At 46.7% G+C, this 14308-nt stretch overlaps 1 protein-coding gene across 1 annotated transcript in view; it reads right to left on the bottom strand.

The window, feature by feature from the left end:
• The window catches only part of LOC110504278 (DDB1- and CUL4-associated factor 5), a 33223-nt gene extending 21044 nt beyond the window's left edge, over positions 1 to 12179 (bottom strand). Inside the window, exons 1-3 of the mRNA XM_036955340.1 lie at positions 11686 to 12179; positions 9601 to 9747; positions 1102 to 1138 (exon numbers count right to left, since the gene is read on the bottom strand). Coding sequence (XP_036811235.1) covers positions 1102 to 1138; positions 9601 to 9747; positions 11686 to 11935 — 434 coding nt within the window. The 5' untranslated portion in view covers positions 11936 to 12179. The remainder of the gene's footprint in view (positions 1 to 1101; positions 1139 to 9600; positions 9748 to 11685) is intronic.
• Between the last annotated feature and the right edge of the window lie 2129 nt (positions 12180 to 14308).

Below are 14308 nucleotides of genomic sequence, written 5' to 3'. Positions count from 1 at the left end.
TCAGTGTACTTCCTCAAATTGACTGAAATTAAAATAGAATTGAGCCCAAAACCTGAGGAGTATTTCAGACAAGAGGAAACATTTGCGGGAGCACCGGTATGCCATATCTTTTCATTTATTTAACTAGGCAAGTCAGTTAAGAACAAATTCTTATTTACAATGACGGCCTAGGAACCAGTGGGTTAACTGCCTTGTTCAGGGGCAGAACGACAGATTTTTAACCTTGTCGGCTCGGGGATTCGACCTTGCAACCTTTCGGTTACTAATCCAACGCTCTAACCACTAGGCTACCCTGCCTCCCCATATAGAAGGAGCTGGAGAACACTGCCCAGAACAGACCGCGATGGAGAGGAGTGGTCAAAATGGCCTATACTCCTAAAGAAGTGATGGGCCGAAGTAAATAAATAAGTAAATAAATAAATAAGTAAATAAAGTAAATAAATAAAGTAAATAAATAAGTAAATAAATAAAGTAAGTAAATAAATCAATAAATAAGTAAATAATAGAGTAAATAAATAAGTAAATAAATAAAGTAAATAAATAAGTAAATAAATAAGTAAATAAATAAGTAAATAAATAAGCAAATAAATAAATAAGTAAATAAGTAAACAAATAAGTATATAAGTAAATAAATAAGTAAGTAAATAAATAAGTAAATAAATAAATAAGTAAATAAATAAGTAAATAAATAAATAAATAAGTAAATAAATAAGTAAATAAATAAATATATAAATAAATAAGTAAATAAATAAGTAAATAAATAAGTAAATAAATAAATATATAAATAAATAAGTAAATAAATAAGTAAATAAATAAGTAAATAAATAAGTAAATAAATAAATATATAAATAAATAAGTAAATAAATAAGTAAATAAATAAGTAAATAAATAAATATATAAATAAATAAGTAAATAAATAAGTAAATAAATAAGTAAATAAATAAGTAAATAAATAAGTAAATAAATAAATATGTAAATAAATAAGTAAATAAATAAGTAAATAAATAAGTAAATAAATAAATATATAAATAAATAAGTAAATAAATAAGTAAATAAATACACAATGCAGCTGACGAGGAATAATTAAATAAACATACTCACCGTTCTACATCATGAAGGATGACCTGTTCATCGTTGCCTTTGAGACAAGAGACAAATAAAACATATGAATGAAAAGGGGGGTAAGCACGTGCCAAAACGAATCCCGATAGGAACACTACATTTCAAAAAGGTAGTAGGGTAGCTAGATCAGGAAGGACAGCACGACACATTCATGTAGTAGGGTAGCTAGATCAGGAAGGACAGCACGACACATTCATGTAGTAGGGTAGCTAGATCAGGAAGGACAGCAGGACGCATTCATGTAGTAGGGTAGCTAGATCAGGAAGGACAGCACGACACATTCATGTAGTAGGGTAGCTAGATCAGGAAGGACAGCACGACACATTCATGTAGTAGGGTAGCTAGATCAGGAAGGACAGCACGACACATTCATGTAGTAGGGTAGCTAGATCAGGAAGGACAGCACGACACATTCATGTAGTAAGGTAGCTAGATCAGGAAGGACAGCACGACACATTCATGTAGTAGGGTAGCTAGATCAGGAAGGACAGCAGGACGCATTCATGTAGTAGGGTAGCTAGATCAGGAAGGACAGCACGACACATTCATGTAGTAGGGTAGCTAGATCAGGAAGGACAGCACGACACATTCATGTAGTAGGGTAGCTAGATCAGGAAGGACAGCAGGACGCATTCATGTAGTAGGGTAGCTAGATCAGGAAGGACAGCAGGACGCATTCATGTAGTAGGGTAGCTAGATCAGGAAGGACAGCACGACACATTCATGTAGTAGGGTAGCTAGATCAGGAAGGACAGCACGACACATTCATGTAGTAGGGTAGCTAGAACACGACACATTCATGTAGTAGGGTAGCTAGATCAGGAAGGACAGCACGACACATTCATGTAGTAGGGTAGCTAGATCAGGAAGGACAGCACGACACATTCATGTAGTAGGGTAGCTAGATCAGGAAGGACAGCACGACACATTCATGTAGTAGGGTAGCTAGATCAGGAAGGACAGCAGGACGCATTCATGTAGTAGGGTAGCTAGATCAGGAAGGACAGCACCACACATTCATGTAGTAGGGTAGCTAGATCAGGAAGGACAGCACGACACATGTAGTAGGGTAGCTAGATCAGGAAGGACAGCACGACACATTCATGTAGTAGGGTAGCTAGATCAGGAAGGACAGCACGACACATTCATGTAGTAGGGTAGCTAGATCAGGAAGGACAGCAGGACGCATTCATGTAGTAGGGTAGCTAGATCAGGAAGGACAGCAGGACGCATTCATGTAGTAGGGTAGCTAGATCAGGAAGGACAGCAGGACGCATTCATGTAGTAGGGTAGCTAGATCAGGAAGGACAGCACGACACATTCATGTAGTAGGGGAGCTAGATCAGGAAGGACAGCACGACACATTCATGTAGTAGGGGAGCTAGATCAGGAAGGACAGCACGACACATTCATGTAGTAGGGGAGCTAGATCAGGAAGGACAGCACATTCATGTAGTAGGGTAGCTAGATCAGGAAGGACAGCACGACACATTCATGTAGTAGGGTAACTAGATCAGGAAGGACAGCACGACACATTCATGTAGTAGGGTAGCTAGATCAGGAAGGACAGCACGACACATTCATGTAGTAGGGTAGCTAGATCAGGAAGGACAGCACGACACATGTAGTAGGGTAGCTAGATCAGGAAGGACAGCACGACACATTCATGTAGTAGGGTAGCTAGATCAGGAAGGACAGCACGACACATTCATGTAGTAGGGTAGCTTGATCAGGAAGGACAGCACGACACATTCATGTAGTAGGGTAGCTAGATCAGGAAGGACAGCACGACACATTCATGTAGTAGGGTAGCTAGATCAGGAAGGACAGCACGACGCATTCATGTAGTAGGGTAGCTAGATCAGGAAGGACAGCACGACACATGTAGTAGGGTAGCTAGATCAGGAAGGACAGCACGACACATTCATGTAGTAGGGTAGCTAGATCAGGAAGGACAGCACGACACATTCATGTAGTAGGGTAGCTAGATCAGGAAGGACAGCAGGACGCATTCATGTAGTAGGGTAGCTAGATCAGGAAGGACAGCAGGACGCATTCATGTAGTAGGGTAGCTAGATCAGGAAGGACAGCACGACACATTCATGTAGTAGGGTAGCTAGATCAGGAAGGACAGCACGACACATTCATGTAGTAGGGGAGCTAGATCAGGAAGGACAGCACGACACATTCATGTAGTAGGGGAGCTAGATCAGGAAGGACAGCACGACACATTCATGTAGTAGGGGAGCTAGATCAGGAAGGACAGCACATTCATGTAGTAGGGTAGCTAGATCAGGAAGGACAGCACGACACATTCATGTAGTAGGGTAACTAGATCAGGAAGGACAGCACGACACATTCATGTAGTAGGGTAGCTAGATCAGGAAGGACAGCACGACACATTCATGTAGTAGGGTAGCTAGATCAGGAAGGACAGCACGACACATGTAGTAGGGTAGCTAGATCAGGAAGGACAGCACGACACATTCATGTAGTAGGGTAGCTAGATCAGGAAGGACAGCACGACACATTCATGTAGTAGGGTAGCTTGATCAGGAAGGACAGCACGACACATTCATGTAGTAGGGTAGCTAGATCAGGAAGGACAGCACGACACATTCATGTAGTAGGGTAGCTAGATCAGGAAGGACAGCACGACGCATTCATGTAGTAGGGTAGCTAGATCAGGAAGGACAGCACGACACATTCATGTAGTAGGGTAGCTAGATCAGGAAGGACAGCACGACACATTCATGTAGTAGGGTAGCTAGATCAGGAAGGACAGCACGACACATTCATGTAGTAGGGTAGCTAGATCAGGAAGGACAGCACGACACATTCATGTAGTAGGGTAGCTAGATCAGGAAGGACAGCACGACACATTCATGTAGTAGGGTAGCTAGATCAGGAAGGACAGCACGACACATTCATGTAGTAGGGTAGCTAGATCAGGAAGGACAGCAGGACGCATTCATGTAGTAGGGTAGCTAGATCAGGAAGGACAGCAGGACGCATTCATGTAGTAGGGTAGCTAGATCAGGAAGGACAGCACGACACATTCATGTAGTAGGGTAGCTAGATCAGGAAGGACAGCACGACACATTCATGTAGTAGGGTAGCTAGATCAGGAAGGACAGCACGACACATTCATGTAGTAAGGTAGCTAGATCAGGAAGGACAGCACGACACATTCATGTAGTAGGGTAGCTAGATCAGGAAGGACAGCACGACACATTCATGTAGTAGGGTAGCTAGATCAGGAAGGACAGCACGACACATTCATGTAGTAGGGTAGCTAGATCAGGAAGGACAGCACGACACATTCATGTAGTAGGGTAGCTAGAACACGACACATTCATGTAGTAGGGTAGCTAGATCAGGAAGGACAGCACATTCATGTAGTAGGGTAGCTAGAACACGACACATTTTATTTTTTATTTTTTTATTTCACCTTTATTTAACCAGGTAGGCTAGTTGAGAACAAGTTCTCATTTGCAACTGCGACCTGGCCAAGATAAGGCATAGCAGTGTGAACAGACAACACAGAGTTACACATGGAGTAAACAATTAACAAGTCAATAACACAGTAGAAAAAAAGGGGAGTCTATATATACATTGTGTGCAAAAGGCATGAGGTAGGCAAATAATTACAATTATGCAGATTAACACTGGAGTGATAAATGATCAGATGGTTATGTACAGGTAGAGATATTGGTGTGCAAAAGAGCAGAAAAATAAAAATAAATAAATAAAAACAGTATGGGGATGAGGTAGGTGAAAATGGGTGGGCTATTTACCAATAGACTATGTACAGCTGCAGCGATCGGTTAGCTGCTCAGATAGCAGATGTTTGAAGTTGGTGAGGGAGATAAAAGTCTCCAACTTCAGCGATTTTTGCAATTCGTTCCAGTCACAGGCAGCAGAGAACTGGAACGAAAGGCGGCCAAATGAGGTGTTGGCTTTAGGGATGATCAGTGAGATACACCTGCTGGAGCGCGTGCTACGGATGGGTGTTGCCATCGTAACCAGTGAACTGAGATAAGGCGGAGCTTTACCTAGCATGGACTTGTAGATGACCTGGAGCCAGTGGGTCTGGCGACGAATATGTAGCGAGGGCCAGCCGACTAGAGCATACAAGTCGCAGTGGTGGGTGGTATAAGGTGCTTTAGTGACAAAACGGATGGCACTGTGATAAACTGCATCCAGTTTGCTGAGTAGAGTGTTGGAAGCAATTTTGTAGATGACGTCGCCGAAGTCGAGGATCGGTAGGATAGTCAGTTTTACTAGGGTAAGTTTGGCGGCGTGAGTGAAGGAGGCTTTGTTGCGGAATAGAAAGCCGACTCTTGATTTGATTTTCGATTGGAGATGTTTGATATGGGTCTGGAAGGAGAGTTTAGAGTCTAGCCAGACACCTAGGTACTTATAGATGTCCACATATTCAAGGTCGGAACCATCCAGGGTGGTGATGCTGGTCAGGCGTGCGGGTGCAGGCAGCGAACGGTTGAAAAGCATGCATTTGGTTTTACTAGCGTTTAAGAGCAGTTGGAGGCCACGGAAGGAGTGCTGTATGGCATTGAAGCTCGTTTGGAGGTTAGATAGCACAGTGTCCAAGGACGGGCCGGAAGTATATAGAATGGTGTCGTCTGCGTAGAGGTGGATCAGGGAATCGCCCGCAGCATGAGAAACATCATTGATATATACAGAGAAAAGGGTCGGCCCGAGAATTGAACCCTGTGGCACCCCCATAGAGACTGCCAGAGGACCGGACAGCATGCCCTCCGATTTGACACACTGAACTCTGTCTGCAAAGTAATTGGTGAACCAGGCAAGGCAGTCATCCGAAAAACCGAGGCTACTGAGTCTGCCGATAAGAATACGGTGATTGACAGAGTCGAAAGCCTTGGCAAGGTCTATGAAGACGGCTGCACAGTACTGTCTTTTATCGATGGCGGTTATGATATCGTTTAGTACCTTGAGCGTGGCTGAGGTACACCCGTGACCGGCTCGGAAACCAGATTGCACAGCGGAGAAGGTACGGTGGGATTCAAGATGGTCAGTGACCTGTTTGTTGACTTGGCTTTCGAAGACCTTAGATAGGCAGGGCAGGATGGATATAGGTCTGTAACAGTTTGGGTCCAGGGTGTCTCCCCCTTTGAAGAGGGGGATGACTGCGGCAGCTTTCCAATCCTTGGGGATCTCAGACGATATGAAAGAGAGGTTGAACAGGCTGGTAATAGGGGTTGCGACAATGGCGGCGGATAGTTTCAGGAATAGAGGGTCCAGATTGTCCAGCCCAGCTGATTTGTACGGGTCCAGGTTTTGCAGCTCTTTCAGGACATCTGCTATCTGGATTTGGGTAAAGGAGAACCTGGAGAGGCTTGGGCGAGTAGCTGCGGGGGGGGGGGAGCTGTTGTCCGAGGTTGGAGTAGCCAGGCGGAAGGCATGGCCAGCCGTTGAGAAATGCTTGTTGAAGTTTTCGATAATCATGGATTTATCGGTGGTGACCATGTTACCTAGTCTCAGTGCAGTGGGCAGCTGGGAGGAGGTGCTCTTGTTCTCCATGGACTTCACAGTGTCCCAGAACTTTTTGGAGTTGGAGCTACAGGATGCAAACTTCTGCCTGAAGAAGTTGGCTTTAGCTTTCCTGACTGACTGTGTGTATTGGTTCCTGACTTCCCTGAACAGTTGCATATCGCGGGGACTATTCGATGTTAGCGCAGTCCGCCACAGGATGTTTTTGTGCTGGTCGAGGGCAGTCAGGTCTGGAGTGAACCAGGGGCTATATCTGTTCTTAGTTCTGCATTTTTTGAACGGAGCATGCTTATCTAAAATGGTGAGGAAGTTACTTTTAAAGAAAGACCAGGCATCCTCAACTGACGGGATGAGGTCAATGTCCTTCCAGGATACCCGGGCCAGGTCGATTAGAAAGGCCTGCTCACAGAAGTGTTTTAGGGAGCGTTTGACAGTGATGAGGGGTGGTCGTTTGACTGCGGCTCCGTAGCGGATACAGGCAATGAGGCAGTGATCGCTGAGATCCTGGTTGTAGACAGCGGAGGTGTATTTGGAGGGCCAGTTGGTCAGGATGACGTCAATGAGGGTGCCCTTGTTTACAGAGTTAGGGTTGTACCTGGTGGGTTCCTTGATGATTTGAGTGAGATTGAGGGCATCTAGCTTAGATTGTAGGACTGCCGGGGTGTTAAGCATATCCCAGTTTAGGTCACCTAACAGAACAAACTCTGAAGCTAGATGGGGGGCGATCAATTCACAAATGGTGTCCAGGGCACAGCTGGGAGCTGAGGGGGGTCGGTAGCAGGCGGCAACAGTGAGAGACTTATTTCTGGAGAGAGTAATTTTCAAAATTAGTAGTTCGAACTGTTTGGGTATGGACCTGGAGAGTATGACATTACTTTGCAGGCTATCTCTGCAGTAGACTGCAACTCCTCCCCCTTTGGCAGTTCTATCTTGACGGAAGATGTTATAGTTGGGTATGGAAATCTCAGAATTTTTGGTGGCCTTCCTGAGCCAGGATTCAGACACGGCAAGGACATCAGGGTTAGCAGAGTGTGCTAGAGCAGTGAGTAAGACACACTTAGGGAGGAGGCTTCTGATGTTGACATGCATGAAACCAAGGCTTTTTCGATCACAGAAGTCAACAAATGAGGGTGCCTGGGGACATGCAGGGCCTGGGTTTACCTCCACATCACCCAACATTCATGTAGTAGGGTAGCTAGATCAGGAAGGACATGCAGGGCCTGGGTTTACCTCCACATCACCCAACATTCATGTAGTAGGGTAGCTAGATCAGGAAGGACAGCACATTCATGTAGTAGGGTAGCTAGAACACGACACATTCATGTAGTAGGGTAGCTAGATCAGGAAGGACAGCACATTCATGTAGTAGGGTAGCTAGAACACGACACATTCATGTAGTAGGGTAGCTAGATCAGGAAGGACAGCACATTCGTGTAGTAGGGTAGCTAGATCAGGAAGGACAACTCATAGATAATAGGCTTGAGTTTTAAGCAATGTTTTCCTGGAACTACACATACGACATACTTTACGTCAACAACGGCATGTTTTTCTCATTGCCGTATGTGACATTACTCATAACACAACAAATATATAAACTTTACGGGGTTAAGACAAACGATCAGGTACAGCTTTTTGAATTGGTCACGTATGTGGTGTTAGATGTCAATTAAAATGGGGGGGGGGGGGTTGGGGGTCTCCGAACATAGCTTTCTATAAACAGCCGAGGTCAGGTAACTCAAGCCCTCGACAGAACAAGTGAACCACTAACCCAGGATAGCTAGTAGTAGTCACCTAGCCTAAGGCCCAGATCTGTTTGTGCCAAACACACACGTCATTGCTATGGCAAACAGGTCAATGTGTCAGGTCAGTGTTTGCCATGACAACGGCTGTGTTCCAATCGGCAAGAATGCTGCCTTTTCGGAGGAAGGACGTCATAACAGTGGCGCGTCCCAATCCCAAGGTGCCTTAAAAACGCTGCCTTCGCATGTGTGACAAGAAGTTGTCAAGATGGCACAAACGGATCTGGAACCCGGCTAGTAGCCACCACCCACAGATCGTCTCTCAAACCTTGATCTAAATCACTCAAGTCCAGGGTTTTTCCCTGCATGGAAAAGTCTTGGGTGGGTGGCCTGTGTGTTTTTTCGGGGTGCATGTTAAAAAAAATGTTAAGGGGGATAATTGTCGACATGATCGTGTTATGTTTGAGTCACTCAGACAGCATAAGTCATGGGAAAGTGTAGCAGGGAAGGAAATGTGGTTTCGACCTAGATATGCTACCTCTGCAGCCAACAGAAGGGCCTCTAAAATTTACAGTCAGCGATGCACCATTGGCCACGCCCCCACCACACCCATCACCTAAGCCCCATTTAGATCCAGGAAAAACCCTGGTGTCTGAATTCCTACCCTATGCTAACTAAAACCCTGGTGTCTGAATTCCTACCCTATGCTAACTAAAACCCTGGTGTCTGAATTCCTAACCTATGCTAACTAAAACCCTGGTGTCTGAATTCCTACCCTATGCTAACTAAAACCCTGGTGTCTGAATTCCTAACCTATGCTAACTAAAACCCTGGTGTCTGAATTCCTAACCTATGCTAACTAAAACCCTGGTGTCTGAATTCCTACCCTATGCTAACTAAAACCCTGGTGTCTGAATTCCTAACCTATGCTAACTAAAACCCTGGTGTCTGAACTCCTAACCTATGCTAACTAAAACCCTGGTGTCTGAATTCCTACCCTATGCTAACTAAAACCCTGGAGTCTGAATTCCTACCCTATGCTAACTAAAACCCTGGTGTCTGAATTCCTACCCTATGCTAACTAAAACCCTGGTGTCTGAATTCCTACCCTATGCTAACTAAAACCCTGGTGTCTGAATTCCTACCCTATGCTAACTAATGAAACTGATTGAATGACAGATTAATAGGTGATGGTTTGTCCACTGACCCCCAGAAAACACCCTTTTGTTGGTGCTGTCGAATGCCAGACAGAAGATGTTGGAGAGGTGTTCTCCCTTCAGTTTGAGAGGCTTGGCTGAGCGGGCATGAAGAGCTCTCTCCATGTTCCATAGTAACACCCTGCGGTCATCCCCTCCTGTGGCAGGGAAGGAGAGAGGGAAGGAGGGAGATGGGGAGGAGAGAGGGAAGGAGGGAGATGGGGAGGAGAGAGGGAAGGAGGGAGATGGGGAGGAGAGAGGAGAGAGGGAAAGGGGAGATGGGGAGGAGAGAGGGAAGGAGGGAGATGGGGAGGAGAGAGGGAAGGAGGGAGATGGGGAGGAGAGAGGAGAGAGGGAAAGGGGAGATGGGGAGGAGAGAGGGAAGGAGGGAGATGGGGAGGAGAGAGGGAAGGAGGGAGATGGGGAGGAGAGAGGGAAGGAGGGAGATGGGGAGGAGAGAGGGAAGGAGGGAGATGGGGAGGAGAGAGGGAAGGAGGGAGATGGAAGGAGGGAGATGGGAAGGAGGGAGATGGGGAGAGAGGTAAGGAGGGATTTGGGGAGAGAGGTAAGGAGGGATTTGGGGAGAGAGGTAAGGAGGGATTTGGGGAGAGAGGTAAGGAGGGATTTGGGGAGAGAGGTAAGGAGGGATTTGGGGAGAGAGGTAAGGAGGGATTTGGGGAGAGAGGTAAGGAGGGAGATGGGGAGAGAGGTAAGGAGGGAGATGGGGAGAGAGGTAAGGAGGGAGATGGGGAGAGAGAAGGAGGGAGGGAGATGGGGAGAGGGAAGGAGGGAGGGAGATGGGGAGAGGGAAGGAGGGAGGGAGATGGGGAGAGGGAAGGAGGGAGGGAGATGGGGAGAGGGAAGGAGGGAGGGAGATGGGGAGAGGGAAGGAGGGAGGGAGATGGGGAGAGAGGGGGAAGGGAGGGGGAGAGAGATGGGAGAGAGAGGGAGAGAGATGGGAGAGAGAGGGAAGGAGGGTGGGAGATGGGGAGAGAGGTAAGGAGGGATTTGGGGAGAGAGGTAAGGAGGGAGGGAGATGCGGAGAGGGAAGGAGGGAGGGAGATGGGGAGAGGGAAGGAGGGAGGGAGATGGGGAGAGGGAAGGAGGGAGGGAGATGGGGAGAGAGAAGGAGGGAGGGAGATGGGGAGAGAGAAGGAGGGAGGGAGATGGGGAGAGAGAAGGAGGGAGGGAGGGAGATGGGGAGAGAGAAGGAGGGAGGGAGGGAGATGGGGAGAGAGAAGGAGGGAGGGAGGGAGATGGGGAGAGAGAAGGAGGGAGGGAGATGGGGAGAGAGAAGGAGGGAGGGAGAGGGAAGGAGGGGGAGAGAGATGGGAGAGAGGGAAGGAGGGAGGGAGATGGGGAGGGAGTGAGATGGGGAGGGAGTGAGATGGGGAGGGAGTGAGATGGGGAAGGAGGGAGAGATGGGAAGAAGGGTAAGGTAGGGGAGAGAGCAAGAAAGAGAGGGAAGGAGAGAGTCAGAGAGAGAGCACAAAAGAGAACAGAGATCGAAAGAGATGGGTGGACAGACAAGACATTGTAAACACAGGCCAAGTTGTTCTCCACTGCTCTGAAGGGCTTACTCAGCTTGCAAGGCCCACCAGCAGTGAAACACACCAGAGTCATTACTCTTCTAAATCCAAACTCTCCCTATTCTACGCCAAAACTGGAGTAGTGAAAAAGACTGGTTAAAAGTTGCATAGTTAGCTAACTGTATAATGTTATTAAAACGATAACTAGTTAGCTACCGGTACCTAATGTCAGTCTATATCAAAAGGAAGGGGCAGGAATGCAGAACTGTGTAGCTAGCTAGTTCTGTCAGCTGGATAGCATGCTAACCTAGATAGCCAATATTATTTTACCTATTTAAACATGACCTGCACATCTCATTATTTTCCTTGCTCGTAATTGACAAATTATATTTTGGGGGGAAATGGATGACTAGAGAGTCAAAATGTGCATATGATGACTCGACCAGCCAACTAAGCTTGTAAACTGACGTGCAAGTTTAGCTAGTTAGCTATAATCTGTCAACAACACAGTAGCTGCTAGGCTAACAACTATGCTAACTAGAGGATGATCTACAGCTACTAACTTACCGGACACAAGGTATTCTCCTCCATTGTTGGAAAACTCTATGGCGTTTACACACCCGAAATGTCCCAGCATGTCTTTCTTGTAAAGGCTCGTGCATCCTGCCAACCGGAGTCTCTGAAATTCTTCCTTCATCAGCGGGTTACCGAAGAGCCTTCTCTGGGACAGAAAGCCCACGGAGGACCGCATACCGCAACCCTTCACCTCCTTCATTTTTCCTGGAGCAGTTAGCCTAGCCAGCTTGCGATTCCTCATCCAATTTGGATTTTTATTTGATTTTAAAATGTTGCACAATGCACAGCCACACTATTATATCCAGCTATTATAGAAGTGTATATCTGCAATCGTTCTGTCTCGAAGCTACATGATGGCGAAGAAAGATATTCCCGAGCCGCAGTGCTGTTGATGTCGTCGTTGATTGCAGGTCCCCCCCCTCGCGCGCTCTGTAGCAGTCGCTTCCTGCTCTGCTGCAAGCTTCTCGATCTGCCTGACACAAACATCATAACCCCCCCCCCCCCCCCCCCCCCCCCCCCCCAGCTGACCCGCAAATCAACCCCCCCAGTTGACCCGCAAATCAACCCCCCCCAGTTGACCCGCAAATTAACCTCCCCCAGTTGACTCGCAAATTAACCTCCCCCAGTTGACCCGCAAATTAACCTCCCCCAGTTGACCCGCAAATCAACCCCCCCCAGTTGACCCGCAAATTAACCTCCCCCAGTTGACTCGCAAATTAACCTCCCCCAGTTGACCCGCAAATTAACCTCCCCCAGTTGACCCGCAAATCAACCTCCCCCAGTTGACCCGCAAATCAACCCCCCCCAGTTGACCCGCAAATTAACCTCCCCCAGTTGACTCGCAAATTAACCTCCCCCAGTTGACCCGCAAATTAACCTCCCCCAGTTGACCCGCAAATCAACCTCCCCCAGTTGACCCGCAAATCAACCCCCCCCAGTTGACCCGCAAATTAACCTCCCCCAGTTGACCCGCAAATCAACCTCCCCCAGTTGACCCGCAAATTAACCTCCCCCAGTTGACTCGCAAATTAACCTCCCCCAGTTGACCCGCAAATTAACCTCCCCCAGTTGACCCGCAAATCAACCTCCCCCAGTTGACCCGCAAATTAACCTCCCCCAGTTGACCCGCAAATCAACCTCCCCCAGTTGACCCGCAAATTACCCCCCCCCCCCCCAGTTGACCCGCAAATTACCCCCCCCCCCCCCAGTTGACCCGCAAATTACCCCCCCCCCCCCAGCTGACCCGCAAATCAACCCCCCCCCCCCCCCCCCAGCTGTCCCGCAAATCAACCCCCCCCCAGTTAGCTTGTTAACTTAAGCAAAGTTGTCCTCCCCATAATACATTTAGGTTAGCTGTCACTTGAAATTTGCACCTAGATAAAAACAACACAAATAATAACAAAAGGTTAATATCACATTAAGTCAATCAGAAGCAGACATTTAAGAGTCTAGTTTTATTATCCCCAACATTGGGATTACAGTGGTAGTCTTTTTAACAATAGGCTACATATTTTAATTAAGGGAACCCTACATTCAATTACAATCCACTTTTCCAAGATAAACAGGATATATTTATAGTACAGAACTTAAAACACGTATATCCTTGCAGAGGAAAGAACTAGTACAAGTTGCCAGTTCAACATTAAAAAAAAAAAAAATCATTCCAGGCTTCACAAAGCAAATTTAATCTATGTTTTTGGGAAAGGTAGACTTTCTCTGGCAGCCAAAAACGGGCAAATAAATACCCCCCATCTAAACGCGAATCGATTCTCAATTGCGATGCGGTTCTAGAAACATAAATCCCTCTACTTGCTGTACATTGTTTCAGCCGATTTTAACACAAGTTGCAGCAGCAGTATTTTTCAGTGACAACACATTTCTAGCAGGTTGGATATGGCCGTGTGGGCACACTAACCCGTTAAAGATGTGAATCAATTTAACCTTTGGTTTTTTTTAAATCATTATTTCTCACTGATATGAAAGATAAGGCCCGTATACTTACAAAACCGCACTGCAAGCGATGCCTATTTAAATATTCAGACCGAGCGTTGGGGTTCTTAACAAATGAGCAGAGCCATATATATTTATATATATGTGGAGTTGGGACAACTTTTAGAAGGTTGAATTATTGTTCTAAATTCTAGACATTCGGTGACATATCATTGTTTAAAAATTCTCCGTGTCACGTTAGAATCGGGAGATGACGCCACAACACTCTATGGCGGCCATGTTATGTAAAATGCAGAAACCTCAATGTCCCATCTCTCTAGATATATGACTCCGAGTGAGTTGAAGATTAAATGTAGGTCTAATATTCTGACAGAAGGTGTATGGAGTGTTGAAAGGAGTGTGGTCTTGGTTGTTGTGAGAAACAGGATAGGGTAGAAGGATGGATGGAAGGAGAGCGAAGGAGAGAGGGGGAGAAGGGGAGGGAGGAAGAGGGAAAGAGAGGGAGGGGAAGAGGGAAAGAGAGAGAGGGGGGAAGAGGGAGAGAGCGAAAGGGAGAGAGGGGGGAGAGGGAAGAGAGAGAGGGGGAAAAAGAGAGGGGGAGAGGGAAGAGAGAGAGGGGGAGAGCGAAAGAGCGAGAGAGGGGAGAGGGAAAGAGAAAGAGAGA

This window comes from Oncorhynchus mykiss, chromosome 19 (genome assembly GCF_013265735.2).
Source record: "Oncorhynchus mykiss isolate Arlee chromosome 19, USDA_OmykA_1.1, whole genome shotgun sequence".
In the NCBI taxonomy this organism is placed as follows: domain Eukaryota; kingdom Metazoa; phylum Chordata; class Actinopteri; order Salmoniformes; family Salmonidae; genus Oncorhynchus; species Oncorhynchus mykiss.
Note: the sequence above shows the minus strand (reverse complement) of the source record. Positions and strands in the feature narration are given on the sequence as shown.